At 43.1% G+C, this 20,502-nt stretch overlaps 1 protein-coding gene across 1 annotated transcript in view; it reads right to left on the bottom strand.

Annotated features, from left to right (window-relative positions):
* LOC121877471 (protein amalgam-like) overlaps window positions 1-17,475 on the bottom strand; it is a 41,607-nt gene extending 24,132 nt beyond the window's left edge. Inside the window, exons 1-2 of the mRNA XM_042383236.1 lie at window positions 17,379-17,475; window positions 9,343-9,411 (exon numbers count right to left, since the gene is read on the bottom strand). Of these exons, the coding sequence (XP_042239170.1) occupies window positions 9,343-9,411; window positions 17,379-17,475 (166 nt within the window). The remainder of the gene's footprint in view (window positions 1-9,342; window positions 9,412-17,378) is intronic.
* Window positions 17,476-20,502: the final 3,027 nt, after the last annotated feature.

Raw genomic sequence — 20,502 nt, forward strand, 5'->3', positions numbered from 1 at the left:
CTATTAACTAAATCCAAAGGTCATGGTATGGTAACATGGCACTGATATATGTAACAGGGCCATTTAGAGCCCCATGATAGGTATATAGATAGTTCTTAAAGGAAACATATGTGTGTTGGTCACAATATATTGAGTGTTGAAACTTTCATTCGGAAACGTCGTCTTGCTCTTTATGGTAAGGTAACAAACATTAGTTATTGTCTTACAAGATTTATATATTTAAAATATTATTTATTTCTCCCATTACATTGTTTACTGCATAACCAGTGCCTTTGTAAAGTTGTCCCAATTTATCGTCCTCCCTGAAACGTACTCCCTCTGTACCATCACCTGTCTCGTGACCACCCTCGTCAGTAGTGCCTCACACACACACACACACACACACAGTCCTTCACGTGTTCAACTAAGACTTTAGTCCTGGGCCCTCCCTGCCTCCCTCCCCCCTGCCTCCCTTCCCCCTGCCTCCATCACCTATCCTTATAATTAATTTATTGATAAACCTTTTTTTTACAGTATTGCGTCATACAAGACGGTAATTTATCTAATATGTTCTGGGGATTATGTTTGGTTGTAAGGTTTACTTGTGTAACTTTCTGCCGTGACGAAAACTGCTCAACTATACTTCCAATATACAGTACATTGTTTTGTTTCATAAAATGTTTTTTTATTCTGTCAAATAAAGCACAACTGAAGAGTTCTGCTTTAAACTTATATACGAAGGTTTTTTTATTGGGAGAGATCATTTAAAAGGGTATGCGGGGATGTTCGTGAACGCTTTGCCGCCAGATAGTATAAAGGTTTTTACCCTGAGGGAGTAAACGCTTTGTGTGGCCGCTTTGTGTGGTTGTCATTTCATTTCGTTTATTCCATTTTATCAAGATTATTTCTCGGTGTGTCTAATCCTCGTGTATCCGCCTCATCAAGTACCGGTGTCAGTATCTTGTTCACCTCCGACCCATGTGTTTGTAGGTCGGTCAGGGCCTAAGCCTTTACTATCAAAGACTATTAGAGAGAGGATTATCACTGGAAGATTTCATCACTTGAGCTTATAGAGGTCAGCCAGAGTTCAACATAACAAAGATGGGAAAAACCTTGTGTTCTCAGTGCCTCACAGGAAAGAGCAGGTTGTACCCAGGTATACGAGGCTGTATTAAAGGTTCTCACGTTGTACTTCCCTTTCATTAATGTTTTCTAACCGCCTGGGGGTAATTCATCCACGGATCACTTGGTGGAAATGACACTTGAACCCCTTACTAAGTTTGTTCATGGACTCTTTGAGTGTATGCGTCTGTGTAACAAAACACGTTTTATGTTCTAACAAACAGATGCTGTTAGTGACGAATTTGATGATAATGATGTGTGTATAGTTTGACACACACACACAGACACACACACACACACACACACACACACACACACACACACACACACACACACACACACACACACACACACACACACACACACACACACACACACACACACACACACACACACACACACACACACACACACACACACACACACACACACACACACAGAGCAGTAGTGACACTCCCCCACAAACAAACTATCCTATGTGTTAGTGCACTTAATTCTGGCCATGAATATTCATCTAATATTTTACATGAGCCACCAAGACCTGCAGCATCAGTAACAAATCCTCGTGAGATCTGTATTAATTTATATGCTAATTACTGTTTTCAATCCTTTGATATGGGCGTCTTGACCTGGACAGAAGGAAGGCTTCGAGTGAATGTCTACAAAGGGTCTTTGTCCCCGGCGTCATCGCCATTAGTTCCTGTATTTATTTTAATAAACGTGAGCAGAGAGCGAAGAGAGGAGGTGAAATGAGTGAGAATGATAGTTGTCACTTAATCACATAAAAACAGATTATATCACAATATACCACTAAATAAGTCACCACCTGGAGTATTCCTTTTGATAAAACATAATTGGTCTTACAGCCAGTAAATTAATTTATTATATTGAGTCATAAGAGTAGTACAGATAATAAGGGTAATAACATTAAGCTACTCAGAGTACCCATCATTACGTCCAAACATGTGATGCCAGGTCTCATATTAAGTCTACATGGGTGACGCACTCTTAACCATGACAAGTACAGTATCTGGCGGGCTCAACCCGAGTCACTGGAGGGCATTGTCATGTGTATACTCTCACTACGTTAAACATACTCAACGCTGCTGCCTTTAACGTTCTAAATAGTCGTGTGTGTGTGTGTGTGTGTGTGTGTGTGTGTGTGTGTGTGTGTGTGTGTGTGTGTGTTCAACTTTCCATGATATTACTAAAGATGTACTGTAACGTGTTCAACAGTCCTCACAACAGATGGTGTCAGGATGTGCTAGACAACACAACACCACCAACGATCACAGTCGACCCTCGTATATGGTTCTATGCAATGAGTAATACGAGTAATAAACGAACATGTGAGGCCAGACGTGTGAGGCCACACTCCTCCGTCAGATGATAAACGAACGTGTGAGGCCAGACGTGTGAGGCCACACTCCCCCGTCAGGTGATAAACAGCTAGCCAGACGTGTGAGGCCACACTCATCCGTCAGGTAATAAACGAACATGTGAAGCCAGACGTGTGAGGCCACACTCCTCCGTAAGATGATAAACGAACATGTGAGGCCACACGTGTGAGGCCACGCCTCCGTCAGATGATAAACGAACGTGTGAAGCCAGACGTGTGAGGCCACACTCATCCGTCAGGTAATAAACGAACATGTGAGGCCAGACGTGAGAGGCCACACTCATCCGTCAGATGATAAACGAACATGTGAGACCAGACGTGTGAGGCCACACTCCTCCGTAAGATGATAAACGAACGTGTGAGGCCAGACTTGTGAGGCCACACTCCCCCGTCAGGTGATAAGAGCAGTGTCGTACCCGTCCTCCGCACAGCTCCTCGCCGACTTAAGTTTAATGATTTAATGAGTTATTTAATCCCGGGCGAGCTTGGTAATTAAGTAGTAATTAGTGTGAAGGAAAATTAGTAACTGTTGAAGAGGCTGAGGAGAACCTTTAACTTAAGTGATGGTCCGTGGTGATGGTGGTCATTATTTACCTCCTGCCTGTCTCCCTCTACCTCCACTACTGTACCTCCTGTCTCACTCTACCTCCACTACTGTACCTCCTGTCTCCCTCTACCTCCACTACTGTACCTCCTGTCTCCCTCTACCTCCACTACTGTACCTCCTGTCTCACTCTACCTCCACTACTGTACCTCCTGTCTCACTCTACCTCCACTACTGTACCTCCTGTCTCCCTCTACCTCCACTACTGTACCTCCTGTCTCCCTCTACCTCCACTACTGTACCTCCTGTCTCACTCTACCTCCACTACTGTACCTCCTGTCTCACTCTACCTCCACTACTGTACCTCCTGTCTCCCTCTACCTCCACTGCTGTACCTTTAAGGTCACTCTTACTTCGCACCGCCTCCACTCTCACCGCCTCCCCTCAGCCCTACAGTATTCACCTTCACCCCCATCCTTTCCCCTCCCACCCCATCCTTCACCTCTACCCTTCTTTCCCCTCCCTCACCCCCATCCTTCCCCCTCTCTCCCCCTTTCATTTTGTTTCATTACCTCTCTCCTCCCCTACCACACTACCTCCCTCCTCCTCCCTCCTCCTTACCACATTACCTCCCCTCACTCCCCTACCAAACTACCTCCCCTCACTTTCCTACACACACTACCTCCCTCACTTCCCTGCCACACTACCTCCCTCACTCCCTACCACACTACCTCCCCTCCACTTCCCTGCAAAACTACACTCCCTCCTCCCTACCACTACTCCCTCACTTCCTACCACACTACCTTCCTCACTCCCTACCACACTACCTCCCTCACTTCCTACCACACTACCTTCCTCACTTCCTACCACACTACCTTCCTCACTCCCTACCACACTACCTTCCTCACTCCCTACCACACTACCTCCCTCACTTCCTACCACACTACCTTCCTCACTTCCTACCACACTACCTTCCTCACTCCCTACCACATTACCTCCCTCACTTCCTACCACACTACCTTCCTCACTCCTTACCACATTACCTCCCTCACTCCCTACCCCCTACCTTCCCCTCCTCCCTACACCTCCTCACTTCCTACCACACTGCCTTCCTCACTTCCTACCACACTACCTTCCCCTCCTCCCTACCACACTACCTTCCTCACTCCCTACCACACTACTTTCCTCACTCCCTACCACACTACCTCCCTCACATCCTACCACACTACCTTCCTCACTCCCTACCACATTACCTCCCTCACTTCCTACCACACTACCTTCCTCACTCCTTACCACATTACCTTCCTCACTCCCTACCTACCACACCAGCCCCATCACCACCTTAATTAGCTTCTCGGGTTGGCTAATACCCAATAAACCTTCTTATTACCATATGTCTCTCAGAGCGACACATATGTTCTTGTGTTTATAGGTGACATTTACTTAATCATTGCCTTGTGTCCAGCTGCCAAGTATTGCGGTGAACACATAGTGGACATTGTATTGCTCATTGTGTGTTTTACCTTTTGCTGCCGCGTGTCACTGAAGGCGGCCAACTTTCTCCAGACGTCTTTAGCTAAACTCAGGAGCCCACACCACCCCTCAGTTCCCTGTAGGAGCCCACACCACCCCTCACTTCCCTGTAGGAGCCCACACCACCCCTCACTTCCCTGTAGGAGCCCACACCACCCCTCACTTCCCTACAGGAGCCCACACCACCCCTCAGTTCCCCGTAGGCGCCCACACCACCCCTCAGTTCCCTGCAGGAGGTCACACCACCCCTCACATCCCTGCTGGAAGTCACACCACCCCTCACTTCCCTGCTGGAGGTCACACCACCCCTCAATTCCCTGCAGGAGCGCACACAACTCTCGGCACCTTCATTACTCCCCGTGAGGACATCTTGCTCCTCCAAATGGTTTTTCTGTGAATCCCTGAAAATGTTGTGTCCCCACCGAGCTCTTCTGCCCACACTCACTCTCCCCCACACAAATTTCACACTGTGTAGTTAGCAACACATTACTTCTCATACAAACAAACTTTTTCTATCACTATTTGCAGTAAAGTATGGATATAGAACTATCGATTTGCAGGAGACCTGAAAATTCGTATACTGATAATCAGCAAAATGAAAATATATGGCGACTCGCTAGTTCTGTTAAAGTATTTCCCTTGCAAGCAAATATTCCCGGACTCCATTTCTTGTTCAAGTTTAGGATTAGGTTCTTCTTGTACATTGGCCGTTGTCTACCCAGTAATGGAATGGATACACTATCTGGTGCACTTGCTATTACCTGACCTACACACTACTTCGGTAGAATGATATTCTTCTTTCCCCGTCCACGTTTCGAACCTGTGTAATGGAGACCACCCTTCCTAGGCGCTGTCTTAACACCAGTAGTCGAGAAAACATACACTTAGTAACGAACCCACCTTAAGGCTTATACGGGCTCGAATCCCTCAACCCCACCCCACTAAAGCCACCCTCTCCCAATGCCTCTTCTCCTTATAAACCCTCTCCTCCTCAATACCTCTCCCCAGCAAACTCTCCTCACGCAACCTTTTCTCTCATCCCACATTCTTCTTCCACTCCTCTCTCAACTCTCTCCCTCCATTCCCCTACTTTCCTCATCTTGCCCTCTCTTAACACTTCTCCCTCAACCCTCCTTCCATCCCCACCCCATCAACCCCCCCCCCCCTGCACGATTTCTCTGATCCCACCCAGAAAATCCAATTTTTTTAACCTCAGGCAGCCGGGCGACGTGGTTATTGAATTCCTTTCTCTGCGTGTGTTTCGGTACGTTTGTCTGTCTGTCTTTGTCTTTTTTCTGTCAGTTTGTCTGTCTGCATATCGAAAAAAATGCATTAAAACCATAAATTGACTTGAATAAAACTTAGAAACAGGATTGAAAAGTGACCTAAAGAAAAAAACATCTTTATCTTGGAAAATAAAGGTTAAAACTCAAGGTCAAGGTCATTGGATGAGTAAGAATTTATGTGGTAATGAACAGCTTGTTTATCACGGCGGGGTACTGCACCTCAGACCTGGCAGGTCACCGAGACAACTGGTAAGGCTTTGGCAGGAGGCACTGTATGAGTTCAGGGCCATTGGATAACACATACAGCCTCTACATACACTCTCTACAAGCTGAAGTAACTAAACCCATACACGGGCATTATTGCAATAACCGTACGTTAATTAATATGTAAAGTTAGTAAGAGCATCTCGTGATTTATATAACAAGTTAAATATTAGGCTGTGAGACACTGGTTCATCCCTCACAGACGCAGGACAAAGGAGGCCAGCTCATTGTAAAGGCTTCGTCACGCCTGGACTAGAGCGCCCTGATGTTTAATTCCCATTTTCTTTCAGGTGTTTTATTTGTAATGGCTTGGCACTGCCTCCACCTCCCTCCACTCACCTCACCCCCCCCCCCACCATCACCCCTACCTTCACCCATACCCTCATCCCACTCTCCTCCCCATGCCCATCCCCTCTCCTCCCTAACTTCACCCTAACATTTCCCTCTTCCTCCAGCTCACCCCTACAATCATCAACCCCCAGAGACAGACAGACAGACGGACATAGCTTTTGTCATTACAACTATAGTCAAAGAGAAAGGTGGAGGTACTTGAGAGTGAGCGACGCTACCTGGGGGACTCCTATGAATTTGGGAGATTAATGAACAATTTGCGCCCCGGTTATCACCCCAGCCCACCCCACCCTCTCGCTTACTCATATCTTCACCCCTACCCTCACCCCCACACACCTATGCCATATGCTATCTACTTGCCCATACATATAAGACACCACCATACACCTACTGCACTTACAGAAAAAAATGACTAGATAAGACAAAGTCAAATAACACATTATTTTTATTTTTTTTGTAACGTCCAGTAAAGAAAGACTTACTGACCTGATAACCGGGGCGCAAATTGTTCATTAATCTCCCAAATTCATAGGAGTCCTCCAGGTAGCGTCGCTCACTCTCAAGTACCTCCAGTCTTCTCTTTAATTATGGTTGTAATGACAAAAGCTATTATGTCTATCTGTCTGTGAGGATCGATGATTGTGTCTAGGAATGTGTGTGTGTGTGTGTGTGTGTGTGTGTGTGTGTGTGTGTGTGTGTGTGTGTGTGTGTGTGTGTGTGTGTGTGTGTGTGTGTGTGTGTGTGTGTGTGTGTGTGTGTGTGTGTGTGTGTGTGTGTGTGTGTGTGTGTGTGTGTGTGTGTGTGTGTGTGTGTGTGTGTGTGTGTGTGTGTGTGTGTGTGTGTGTGTGTGTGTGTGTGTGTGTGTGTGTGTGTGTGTGTGTGTGTGTGTGTGTGTGTGTGTGTGTGTGTGTGTGTGTGTGTGTGTGTGTGTGTGTGTGTGTGTGTGTGTGTGTGTGTGTGTGTGTGTGTGTGTGTGTGTGTGTGTGTGTGTGTGTGTGTGTGTGTGTGTGTGTGTGTGTGTGTGTGTGTGTGTGTGTGTGTGTGTGTGTGTGTGTGTGTGTGTGTGTGTGTGTGTGTGTGTGTGTGTGTGTGTGTGTGTGTGTGTGTGTGTGTGTGTGTGTGTGTGTGTGTGTGTGTGTGTGTGTGTGTGTGTGTGTATTTATCATTATTATTGAAATCCAAAACTAAAGTATTTTTACATATCTCATAATCTCCCTTAATCCATTTGGTCTGAGTAAAAACACAGAGACCACCGAATTATAATGCTTAAACTTTGAATTATTTAAAAAAAAAATTAAAAAAAAAAAACTTTCGTCATAAAACAAAACTGCAGGTGCAACAGCTGGTGGTGGTGGTGCAGAGGGAATTACCTACGTGATGACCTCAGCTGCTCACACCCACGCCTACACCTGCACTGCTGTAGTGGGTATAACAAAAAAATATTACGTGTCAGATTATTTACATCAACTAGAACGAACTAAGGGGAAATAATTTATGTCATTTTGTATTCAAGGGTTCATAGAAGTCCTTTAAATAACACAGCCGGTGACGTCTGCTCGCTATGCTAACTATAGGAGATGGCATTAACGATGTCCGTCAGTCTAGAAGTATATATAAGTGATATGTATCCTCTTGGTATACATAATGCCTCTGTATATTGTATTATGTATCCATTGTGTGTGATTTCTTATACCTTGGTCGTGTAATGTCTCCTGTGGACGTGATCTCTCATTTCTTGGTTGATTAACGTCTCTGGTGTACATGATTCTCCATGTCTTGGGCGTGTAAGTTCTGATGTACGTGATCTTGGTTGTTAAACGTCTCTGGTGTACACATGATCAATACACCTATGCTGCAACGTAACCACCACCATGAACCACGCTACACATTGTTCGCAAGATTAATATATACTGTAACAACCATACTTACTATGGATAAAACAGGAAATGTCGCTAGCAAGTGATATATGACATTTTGCAATACCCATCGCCTGTGGTGTCAGATTGTTTCGCGCGAAATGTGCACAGATACTTTTTTGAGCGTGTGTGTACGTGGTCTATTACGTCTCAGGTATATAACTTCACCTGAACGCCGCAACTTTTCATATTCTACATGTTTGCGTGATGCCTTGGTTATTGGTGTGACATCGTTAGCACAGGTAGTGTTAACTGCCACTAGTTTCCGACCTGACCAACGCTAAAATGGAAAAATATAAATGAACTGTCCACAATACACGCATCCTCATTTTGGATCCGATGACACCGACGTAAAGGAAAAGAAAAGTGGACGGGTGGATGGATTGTCGGACGTACTCGCTACGTCACTTCGATGCTCTCGGCAGGTCATGGAGATAATTAATTTTTTCCAAAGCAGAAGAAGAAACTAATGCGACATGCTGCATAGCTGTTGAATACTGTACTACGTTAGGTAACTAAGAAACATGCGAGTACCATGCCAAGAAAGGATTAAGTATGTCACACTGATCGATTGCTGGTATATTGTCTTTTACTAAAATTTAGAGAGGTGGAAAAATCTTACTGTTCTATCTATAAGGTCGTCGGCATGTAACTAGACAACATGCTGGGCAGATTTAACGCCTCAGCCAGTAAAATTATCATCTACTGAAGAATATAAATAGAACATGCAAATGGAAGATCTTGAAACCCGATTATTGTTATGGTCTTCCAGTTAATGATTAAACAACATGCTTAGCAATAATGTTGCTCACCGTCCAATAAGACTATGCAACATGCTGGAGGACGGATCTTAAGCCCTAGTTGGTAAGATCGTCAAAAAAATATGTTGGACTAGAGGACATGCTTTAGACACTTGGCGCCTCACTCACTACAACGGTAGAGTCTTACCCTTGAGAAATAAGCTGGTGTCTAGGGTAATGTCTCCATCCCTACGATATCTGTGTTCCTTCCCATTATCTGCAAGGAGAAGTGGCCTGTTGTAGGATTACTCCAAGGTATGTGGCACACACCTAATGCTTTATAGTTTTGTTGCCAATGTTATCGTTTCTATTTTTTTCAATACCTTTTTTGACTATGATGACCCCAAATGTATTATCCTTCCTATAACTGCATTGTTATTGTTAGTATCCTGAAAATATACAAGCGTATTTGCTTATTAATATATTTCTAAGACAAAGTTGTTTATGTGTAGTGAGACGCGTCGTTGGGTGTTGGCTCTGTCCTGTTAGTCAGTCGGTAAATGTTAAATTTTTGTATCATTCACCTCGATGTAATTTACAGTACGCCTAATTCAATAACTATAATGAAATTAAATTATTGATGGTGGGAGGAACTAAGCAATCGTCGGCGGTGATGAACGGACGAGTTACTAAAGCCACTATAATGGGAGAGCCTTTGTAGCTAAATTAATATCATGAGCTCACTGGAGTAACAATGGGGTATATTAACAGGTAGTGATGGATTGATCAGTGTGGGGTGGGGGAGACTAAGGTTGTGAGAAGACTTAACAAGCTAAAGGCATGTTGGGCTGAGGCATAGATCAATTCTCTAACATGCTTAAGTGGGCATTTTAGTGGACTTATGTACACTGAACTCAGGCATACGAGCATACTGAACTGTCTTAGGTGTTGTATAACCTTATCATACCAGTGAGTATATTTACATCAGCACATGCACGTTGATGGTCTACTTACAACAGTATGTTTCATGTGTCTGCGTGATATAACTATTTACAGGATAGTATTTACATTAGTCCTCATTTTAAAGTCATTATGATCTATTTAAATCCAATTAAATTATTCATATTTGCAGGATACATTATTCCTTTTAAAAGCCTATGAAAATTTTAACTGTTTACAGAGCAATAGTAACTTAACTTTTCATCCTAAAATCTGGCGGACTGATCTGTGATAGTAAACCTTATTTTAGTTTTCGTAAATGTAAACTTGATTTTAGATTGGGTGTGTGTTTAAGAGAGACCTACTGAGAAGCAGTTACAAAGAGCCAGACTAGACTAAGGCGTTGTTGTGAAGGGAACTGCGAGGGGAAGATCAGAGGCAAGCCACGTACAGTATAGCAGCAGTCGATGGGAAGGGAAATGAGCGGTAGATTAGCTGAAGAGGAGCATTTGTGTAATAGACTGAGTCCAGGTTGGAGAGCATAATAGGCTGAGTACAGATGGAGAGCTTAATAGACTGAACAGAGGCATATTATGTACAGATAGGTGTGAGGTTAATTATCTAACAATGGAATTACAAGATATAATAGAGACGTTATATACAAAGACAGGTAAGGCTGAGACGATAGAGGTGAGCGTACTAGACTAAAGAGAGACTTAGGTGTATTCGAGGGCGAGTAAGGTTGAGGAAGTAGTCATGATTATACTAGTGTGAGTAGAGGCATAACTACAAAGACAAGTAAAGTTGACGAATAAAGAGGCTTTTCTTTAGTGAAGCTTGAGAGTTGTAATGTGTATGTAGACAGGGATGGCAAGCGAATTGGCATCATGTTAGACTAAAGAAGGATGTAAGTTGTAGAGGCAGAGAAGCATGAGCAACGGAGCTGATGGTCATTAGAGCGACGGACTGAGGTTCCTGCCACTACCCTCAAGCTATACGACTCGTGTATATTCTGTAACACTTTTAATCTTAATGGATATACAATGAAGTTCAGTAAAGTGCTTCCGTGTTTGGTCTCCGTCCACCCAGAGTAACACACACACACACACACACACACACACTCTATTATTGATCAGTAGCTGCAAACTGATTTCTATTGTAGACAATGTTATGATCATATTTTTCTCTTACCTGTGGATAAACTCGGGTTGTTAGGCCATATCACTGATGATGGATAACAAACATACAAGGATCATACAACAGTGCGCCACAAATATTGTATCCTCTAGGATAGGTTTAGTTTATAACAACATTAGTTAGAAGTCAAGGTTTCCACATAAAAGTAGGACTTGAGAAAAGAGACACTGAATAATGGTAAATAGCTTAAATAACAAACATTATAGAAGAACAGATTACATATATGACACAACATATAATAAGACATTTTCTGTAACAATAGTTTATACATGTAGAATAATAGTAAGGTTTTGTGGCGTTGTCGGCGGCTACTGTCGGTGATGTCATATAAAATAATCATGTATGTGTACTATACACTCAGGTGTGACTGTGTATTCCAAAACATGTACATATGTGCACTCATACATGATAATAGACGAGGACTGTTTACACCATTTAAAGTAAATACAAATAATATACCTGTGTGTGTGTGTTCGTGTGAAAGAATACATGTATGTATGCTCATATGTATCAGAAATGCATATATTTTTCCTTAACTATTCCTAGTGCACAGGTACCACACCAACACCCTCACCAATGAGAAAGTTTCAGTGAGTGTGCCAACCTCCTCAGTGAAAAAAAAATGATCTGAAGAAGATGGAAAATAGAGTAGGTGATTTTGACTCTCGTGACGTCTTTCTTTTTCTTGTCAGGGTAAACAATAAGGTGTCAATAATCTCAACTATCGTCTCTCTGGTGGCTGATGTGCTGGGGACACGTAATGCAAGACATCGTTAAAAGAGGCTTTTACATAGCCCAGTAATCCCGGGTCCTAAAGCTTAATAACACCATTAAAGCCTCAAGTTCGTCGCCGTTTTCCCCAGGCAGGCAGGTAGGGAGGGACTACAGTACATTCGTGTGTTCCTCTACGAGTGTTATCCATGGAGTAGGTCTCGCCTTATTTTGGAGAGAACTAATACAGAATGAGAAATACAAAATTACTTACCATATTTCAGCTCCTCTGTGTCACGTCCTTGTAGTTCTTACTGTTACACCTTTTGCTTTAAAGTAATGTATATTGACAAGGAAGATTTTTGACAGCATAACCGTGTGTACTTTGGCTATGTCAGTAGGAGTGAGCGTAACGATTCAACTTAGTATGCACAGCGAATTACAGTGTGGGCCTTACTGATCCGCTTGGTAAGTTTTGTGTGTGTGTGAGTGTGCACGCGCGTGCGGGCTTGGACTGTTCCTACTTTATACTCAAATTCTTTTACGTTACTTTACACACTTTTGTTTATAGTGGTCCTGACGATTTCTTCCTTAATTTTGAGATCGCTGTCTCCTCTTGGTCACCTGCAAATGTGGGATCGGATAAAAGATTATAGACCTGAAAGAAAATTTTTTGTCCCACACTATGATCGGCTTTCCCCGGGTGCCAGTCGCTCCTCTATCGCTCTCTACTCTCCTTTCAGGGGCCCAAATCGCTCCCTGTGGCACCCATCACGCGTATCTGACACATCCTTACAGAAACTGGGTTACAGTTAAGACGAATCGGGGATAACGCGTATAATAATAATAATAATAATAATAATAATAATAATAATAATAATAATAATAATAATAATAATAATAATAATAAGAAGAAGAAGAATAAGAATAAGAAGAAGAAGAGTGATATAAATAGTAGTAATATTAATAATGATGTTAAAATCAACAATGAAAATAAACTTAATGATGACAGCAGTAATAAAAGAATGAAAATGATGATCACCGAGTAATTAACTGCCCCCCGAGAACACACAGAACTTACGGCAGGTAAAGTTTACATACCTGTTGTAGTTCTCGTCCTTCCCGGTAATAACCTGAACGTAATAGTCATAAAAGCAACACACAACACCCACTTACACACTAAAATGCCCTATAAACAAATTCAAGTACTGGGTTAAACCACGATAATACGAACAAGTACATTAAAGTGCTATATAGCTCATGATCACACCACACACCACTTGATAATACCAGGTAGAGCATTATACCAACAGGTGAAACTGTACCAGATAACAACTGGCATTAAAAGACAACATTGTTTGTTACATGAAGATAACTCGAGTACAGTCTCACTGGTATTAAGTGTAGGTGGTGTTGTGTGGTGATGGTGTGGTGTAGTGCTACGATGAAGGTGTGGTGATGGGGTGGTATTGGTTTAGTGTTGTGGTGAAAGTGTAGTGTTGGGGTGTGGTGATAGGTAGTGTTGTGGTGAAGGTGTGGTGTAGTGTTGTGGTGTGGTTATGGGTGGTGTTATGGTGAAGGTGTAGTGTTGTGGTATGGTGATGGGTAGTGTTGTGGTGTTGTGGTGTGGTGATGGGTGGTGTTATGGTGAAGGTGTGGTGTAGTGTTGTGGTAAGGGTGTGTTGTGGTGATGGGGTAGTGTTGTGGTGAAGGTGTGCTGTGGTGATGGGGTAGTGTTGTGGTGAAGGTGTGTTGTGGTAATGGGGTACTGTTGTGGTGAAGGTGTGTTGTGATGATGGGGTAGTGTTGTGGTGATGGGGTAGTGTTGTGGTGAAGGTGTGATGTAGTGCTGTGTGGTGATGGGTAGTGATGTGGTGAAGCTGTGTTATGGTGATGGGGTACTGTTGTGGTGAAGGTTTGGTGTTGTGGTGTGTGGTGATGGGTAGTGTTGTCGTGAAGCTGTGTTATGGTGATGGAGTACTGTTGTGGTGAAGGTGTGGTGTTGTATTGAAGGTGTGGTGTAGTGCTGTGTGGTGATGGGTAGTGTTGTGGTGAAGGTGTGGTGTAGTGTTGCGTGGTGATGGGTAGTGTTGTAGTGATGGTGTGGTGTAGTATTGATGGTCGTGACTCGCTACGAGCACTTGTCGCCAGTGCCAAAGGAGCCAGCCTCCCAATTTACCATGTCAGAGGATTTCCTCCCAAATCCCTGGATATTTAACGGTCTTGCGAATTTGAGAGAAACTCTTTCTTATCAGAATTTTTATGAAAATATGTGAGAGGATTTTAGCTTTGCGGAGGATTTTAAGAGGATTTTAAAGGATTTATCATAAAGATTTATATTTCGCTGCTGAGAGCTGTTTTTAGAGGAGCAGGAACGATTTTTTCTTTTATTTTAATAAGTTAAACAAGTATATGTGGAAGCCTTAGCCAGACCATAGTGTTGTAGTCAGTCTCACACCGCTCAGCTGATGCACCTCCCCGGACGACTAATTAACTTCCTATAGCATCCAGGTTATAGATGGATGTGTCTTTATTTTTCATTCAGAAACAAGTCTGTTCTCCCCAAAACATATTATGCGTAACTTCTTGGAAAAGTATCACATTGTCTTGGATCATAGTAGTGTCACGTTATTGTCATGGGCCACTTTATTTATTATTATTAACTGGAGGTGCCTGAGTTGGTACAGTCTAAATGTAGAAGACGCAAGACTGGTATGAACCACAACTCTTAAGATCAGTGAACTTTTTAAGGGCTTTACACGCCACACACGACCCGACCAGGTGAGGTAGCACCGTCCAACAAGTCACCCGCAGTATGGATTTTGGTATCAGTCCAACTGTCACGTAATCCCACACGACACACCATCTTCAGAACCTCAAGAGCCAAGACCAGAGGACCCCAGAATATTATCTGTATCATCTAAATATAACGCAATTGGTAATGATACTGCTGGCTCCAGGAGCAAATTCTGTATTGACAACCTTCCTTCAGTGTTCCTTCCTTTCTCCATTCCTTCAGTATTCCTTCCTACCTTCCTTCGTGAGTCGCTTATCACTTCACACGATAATATATAGATATTTTGGATAACGAGTGTCGTGTCACAGACATTTACTGTTAAAGACGCGTGACCTAGAAGTTGTAGCAATGAATGTAGCTTTTAGAGTATAAATTTTGTACCAAGTCTTATCAATACTTTAATTTCTTTCGTACTACTGGAGTTGCCTGGTATTGATTAACTACGCAAGTAACCTCTATGTGTTATTGACCTGCTTGGGAAGGAAATCTATGTTTAGATGTTATTCTGTGTCTCTATGTTTTACAAATGTTTTATTCTGCTGTGAAATAATTTAAATTTCTTGTTTGATGACAGAAGTATATGTTTATGGTTAGGCTACGTAAATACAATCCACTTACATGGCAGTCATAATAGTAGTACAGTAATAATACTAATGCATGTCTTGAAACACTTCAGTAATATGTAATTTAGTCTCAAGGAAATTATTAATTGCAGGATATGGTTTACCCTTTTGTGTATAATATTACTAAAATAGTTTAAACATCGTGGACTTGTAACCAAACAGTACAGCACAAACATGACACGTGGCAGTAAAGGACCAAAATCATAACGTTACACCAGGAGAGTGAGGTAAGACTCGCCTCACGTGGCCACACAATAGCCTGGGACACGCCACGGTCCTTCTACCTCGCTTGACACTGCCGCTGAGTCTCCCTAAGTCGATTTGCTCCCCGATAATGAACTTGTTTACGTTTTCTTAGCCGTGTATTAAAGGTAATATATCATCGGTTCATGTAGCTGCACGAGGTATAGATGGTATGTGGTGTTGTGCTGCCGGTGACCTAATTTTGTGGCGGGGTTGTTATTAGGGGGGTGGTGGTTAGTTGTTGATAGTGGTCGTGGTGAGAATGGTGGTGGTGGAGAGGAAAATGGTTGATGGTGGTAGTGGTGAGCGCAATTGATAGGAATAGAGGTGGTAAGTGTGTTACATAATTCTGGTTGACATTGATGATAGTGGTGAGAGTTATGGGAAGGGGGTAACCCATATTTCACGACGTTGTCCCCTACAGTGACGGTGAGAGAAAAAAACAATGACTGATAAAGAGGGGAAGACGTCGAGTAAAAGGAAACAAAACAGCTGATGTGAGATTCTGATAAATGGAGGTTGGAGGCTGAATGGAAGACAGATGGAGGACACGTTCTAGAGTTGGACTATGTGGGGATTAGAGGACGAAGCGTGTTTCTGTGTCTTACAAGTGCGTGGAGGACACAGTACCCATTATCGTGTAGGTGAGAAGTGTGTTCTTCTAGGGTTTGTCAGCTTTCGTTTGTTGTTCATGTAGTTCATCTCTGAAAATGACGTAGAATGTGAACTGGTGATACAAGGACTCAGCGGTACTGAACATATCTATAGCTGTTGAAGAGATGAACTTGGTGTTGTGCCCAGCTACTTTGTGTGTGAGATGATAAGAAAGCAGGTTATTTGTTCCACGTCCAAGGCAGACAACACATGCAGGCACGTGTTTACAAGCCACTACAGTACTGTACTCTGTGATTGTTTACCCGTGTTTATAATATTGGCCTCTATAAGTTATGTATCCTATTTCTTCACGTATTCGAAAGGAAAATTGTCTCACCTGACACCTCAATATGAACAAGTCTCTCACCTAACGCCTCACATACCGGACAAGTCTCTCACCTAACACCTCACATACCGGACAAGTCTCTCACCTAACGCCTCACATACCGGACAAGTCTCTCACCTGACGCCTCACTGAAAGACGATTGACAGAGAAAAATTTACAACCAGGCTTTACTCGGGAGAACAATTCGTCTTGGGAGGAACTATACCATCTGGGAAGAAAGATAAAAAAAGTGAGAGTGGTCAGTCCTGCACGACCGAGAATATCTGTGCATGATGTTTACTTCGTGGTGTTGTGGCTGGTGTGTTGTTTTTGGCTAAATTTGTAATATATTTTAAGATACTGCTATGTACCAGAGGATAATGATAATGTCAACTGTTATTTGATTTGATTACAGGTGACATGTCAATTATAAGATCAGTTACATTTGATTTAAATTATTATATTTAATACCATTTTAAGTAATTGGAAGTATTTAATGTCTTACACCTTCATATATACTGTATATCTATGTAACTGAAGTGTGTCACGTTCCTCTCACCTTCAAGTGGTATGCGCATAATGGATAGCAGTAACTGTGCCATTGTTTATGTTGGGAAAAATTTGTGTTGTGATAATAATAAAGACAATAGACGGATAAAGAGAGAGATAATACTATTAACAGAAAATATTTTATTCTGAAAAAAAAAAGAAGTTTAGAAGTTATTATCATGTATGATGGGTGTCACACTTCATACTGTGTAGCGGTACATCAGCTGTCTCAGTGGCCAGATCAGCTGCATTCACGGCGTACTTCTGGTCCCAGAGTACCAACACTCCATCAGGAATAATCATTTACCAGGACTCACATCAAACACTTACACCAGATCACGTAATGACAAAACTCATCTGAACTTGGAGTAGAGTTTCTGGAACATTTACATGTTCTTAATACCCCTGTGACGTGACATAAGGTGAGCCCAGGTAGTTCTTGTATTTAATTATAAGTTTAACCTCCAGGGACTGCAATTAATTTATTAGTTAGTTACTCGAAGTTGAATTATGGCCTCCTTAATTGATTTCCTATTCAACTCTCTCTCTCTCTCTCTCTCTCTCTCTCTCTCTCTCTCTCTCTCGATGGAAATGCCTGCCTCTCTCTCTCTCTCCTGGAAAATGAAGTGCAGAAGCTGCGCTATACCTCACCTCTGTAGTCGTCATTCTTCTTGTCCTTGGTGAAGTCAACCTTTTATTACTCACATTGAGGCAGAGGACAACGTTATGATGTTGGATCCTTAACCTTTCCTATGTTTTAGTCTTTGAAGTACCAGTCCTAATTTCCTACGTTCCTAAACCCGTTCCTACATCCCAATCCCTTTAAGGTAGCTACCATGCTCATATTTATGTCTCGCCATGGCCGCCTCCCTAAACTCCAGCCACTCTCAGGCGCTACTTCTACATTCCAGTCTCCTTAAAGATTGGGGTCCAGGGTCCAGGGGCCAGGGTCCAGGATCATTCAAGCTCAGTGGCCAGACTCCAGCCTGCTCCCCACCCCCCCTTCACTCTCTCCTGGTCGAGCATCTTAAAGTAGCAGAGAATGGCGGCGGACAACAGTGTGGAGGGTCAACCACTACACACGACCTCTGCTACCACAGCTGTGTGAGGCCCAGTCTCATGTACCACCTCTCCCACCACAGCTGTGTGAGGCCCAGGCTCCTGTACGACCTCTACCACCACAGCTTTTTGAGGCCGAAGCTCTCGTTGTGTTATTGCTGTTGAAATAATGGTGTTGTAGGTCAGTGTTGTGAGGAAGGCTCTCAACAGGGTTTTAATAGAAATTACTGATGCAGTAGAGGGTAATATTACTGTATATAATGAGACCTTCAGGCGCTGTAAATAGCTAGAGATGTGCAGTGTTCTGGGACTGATCTAGATATTACTGTGCTGTTATTGCCGAGGATAATATGATAATAAGTCGTATAATTTGTGTAATGTAATATCGGTAATGTCGGAATTTTTTGGGTACTGTAATTAATGCGAGATGATTTGGCTAATTCTAAGTCAACAAGATTTAGGGTTCATGTCGACTGTCGATTCTGATTCTGATTGTGGTGATGGTGATAGCTGTGATGATGGTAGTGATGGTAGCTGTGATGATAGTAGTGATGGTAGTTGTGATGATAGTAGTGATGGTAGCTGTGATGATGGTAGTGGTGGTAGCTGTGATGGTGGTGGTAGCTGTGATGATGGTAGTGTTGGTAGCTGTGATGATGGTAGTGATGGTAGCTGTGATGATGGTAGTGATGGTAGTTGTGACGATAGTAGTGATGGTAGCTGTGATGATGGTAGTGATGGTAGTTGTGATGATAGTAGTGATGGTAGCTGTGATGATGGTAGTGGTGGTAGCTGTGATGGTGGTGGTAGCTGTGGATGATGGTAGTGTTGGTAGCTGTGATGTGGTAGTGTGGTAGCTGTGGTGGTGGCTGTGTTGGTAGCTGTGATGGTGGTGGTAGCTGTGATGATGGTAGTGGAAGCTGTGATGGTGGTAGTGGCGGCAGTGATGGTAGTGTTGGTAGCTGTGATGGTAATGGTGGTATCTGTGGTGTATGGTGGTAGCTGTGGTGGTGGCTGTGTTGGTAGTGGTGGTAGCTGTGGTGGTGGGGGTGATGGTGGTGACTGCGATGGTACTGGTGGTAGCTGTGATGGTGGTGCTGGCTGCGATGGTGGTGGTGATAATTGTGACAGTGGTGATGGCTATGTTGGTGGTGTGGTGGTAGTGATGGTGGTAGGTGTAGCTGTGATGGTGGTGGTGGTTCTGTTGATGGTGGTGGTGCCTGTTGATGGTGGTGGTGTTGCGTGATGGTGTGGTGGCTCTGTTGATGGTGGTGGTGGCTCTGTTGATGGTGGTGGTGATAGCTGTGATGATGGTGGTGGCTCTGTTGTTGATGATGGTGGTGGTGGTTCTGTTGATGGTGGTGGTGGCTCTGTTGATGGTGGTGGTGATAGCTGTGGTGGTGGTGGTAGCTGTGGTGGTGGCTGGTACACTCCGTCAACGACCCAGGTGTTGCTTCGCAGAATTCATTAGCCGAGTTGTTATCTAAACTCTCACATAATATACACAAAGTGGCTCATTTAAACGCGTGTTTGGGTGCTTTTGTGTGCATCTGTGAGCGTATTTGTGTATGTGTGAGTTCTTACAAGTGTTTATGTACGTCAACACGAACATCTCTTAGTTCTATTGGCCTCTATCTTATAGTATTGACCTCCCATGTTAGTAATGATATTATAGCGTTTCCGTGTGAGGTTCTCTTGCGTTTCTCCCCAAGGGCTTGTAATTTTACCTGGCCACTCACCTGCCTCAAGACACAGCCGGTCCTGACCTACTTCACCGCCACACTGAAGGTCGCCCAACATTTATTCACGTATTTTCATAACTACTTTCTTATTTTATTAAAATTTTTATAACTGAAACTCTAAAGTCATTTCATCAAGCTTTTCGGTGGTGGTAATTGTCTTTGTTTAAATGACTAATTAACAAACTGTGATGACAGCAAAATAGTTTGTCTCCTGCTGTCCCGGACGTAAACCAGTTGAGTATTTAACACTAACGATGAACTTGTTGTTGTGTTTACCTTAACTGTGTACAGTAATGATCTGTGTCACAAACATCAACTGTCAGCAACAGGAAGTGTACACAACACCGCTCACTTGTATAAGATTATTTCACGATGTTAGAAATTATTATTTCTGCTGTGATGTTGTGGAGGTTGTTGTCATGTCTGTGAAGGTTGTTGTCATGTCTGTGAAGGTTGTTATCATGTCTGTGAAGGTTGTTGTCATGTCTGTGAAGGTTGTTATCATGTCTGTGGAGGTTGTTGTCATGTC

The sequence above is a fragment of the Homarus americanus genome, unplaced genomic scaffold (genome assembly GCF_018991925.1).
Source record: "Homarus americanus isolate GMGI-L3 unplaced genomic scaffold, GMGI_Hamer_2.0 scaffold367, whole genome shotgun sequence".
NCBI classification, from domain to species: domain Eukaryota; kingdom Metazoa; phylum Arthropoda; class Malacostraca; order Decapoda; family Nephropidae; genus Homarus; species Homarus americanus.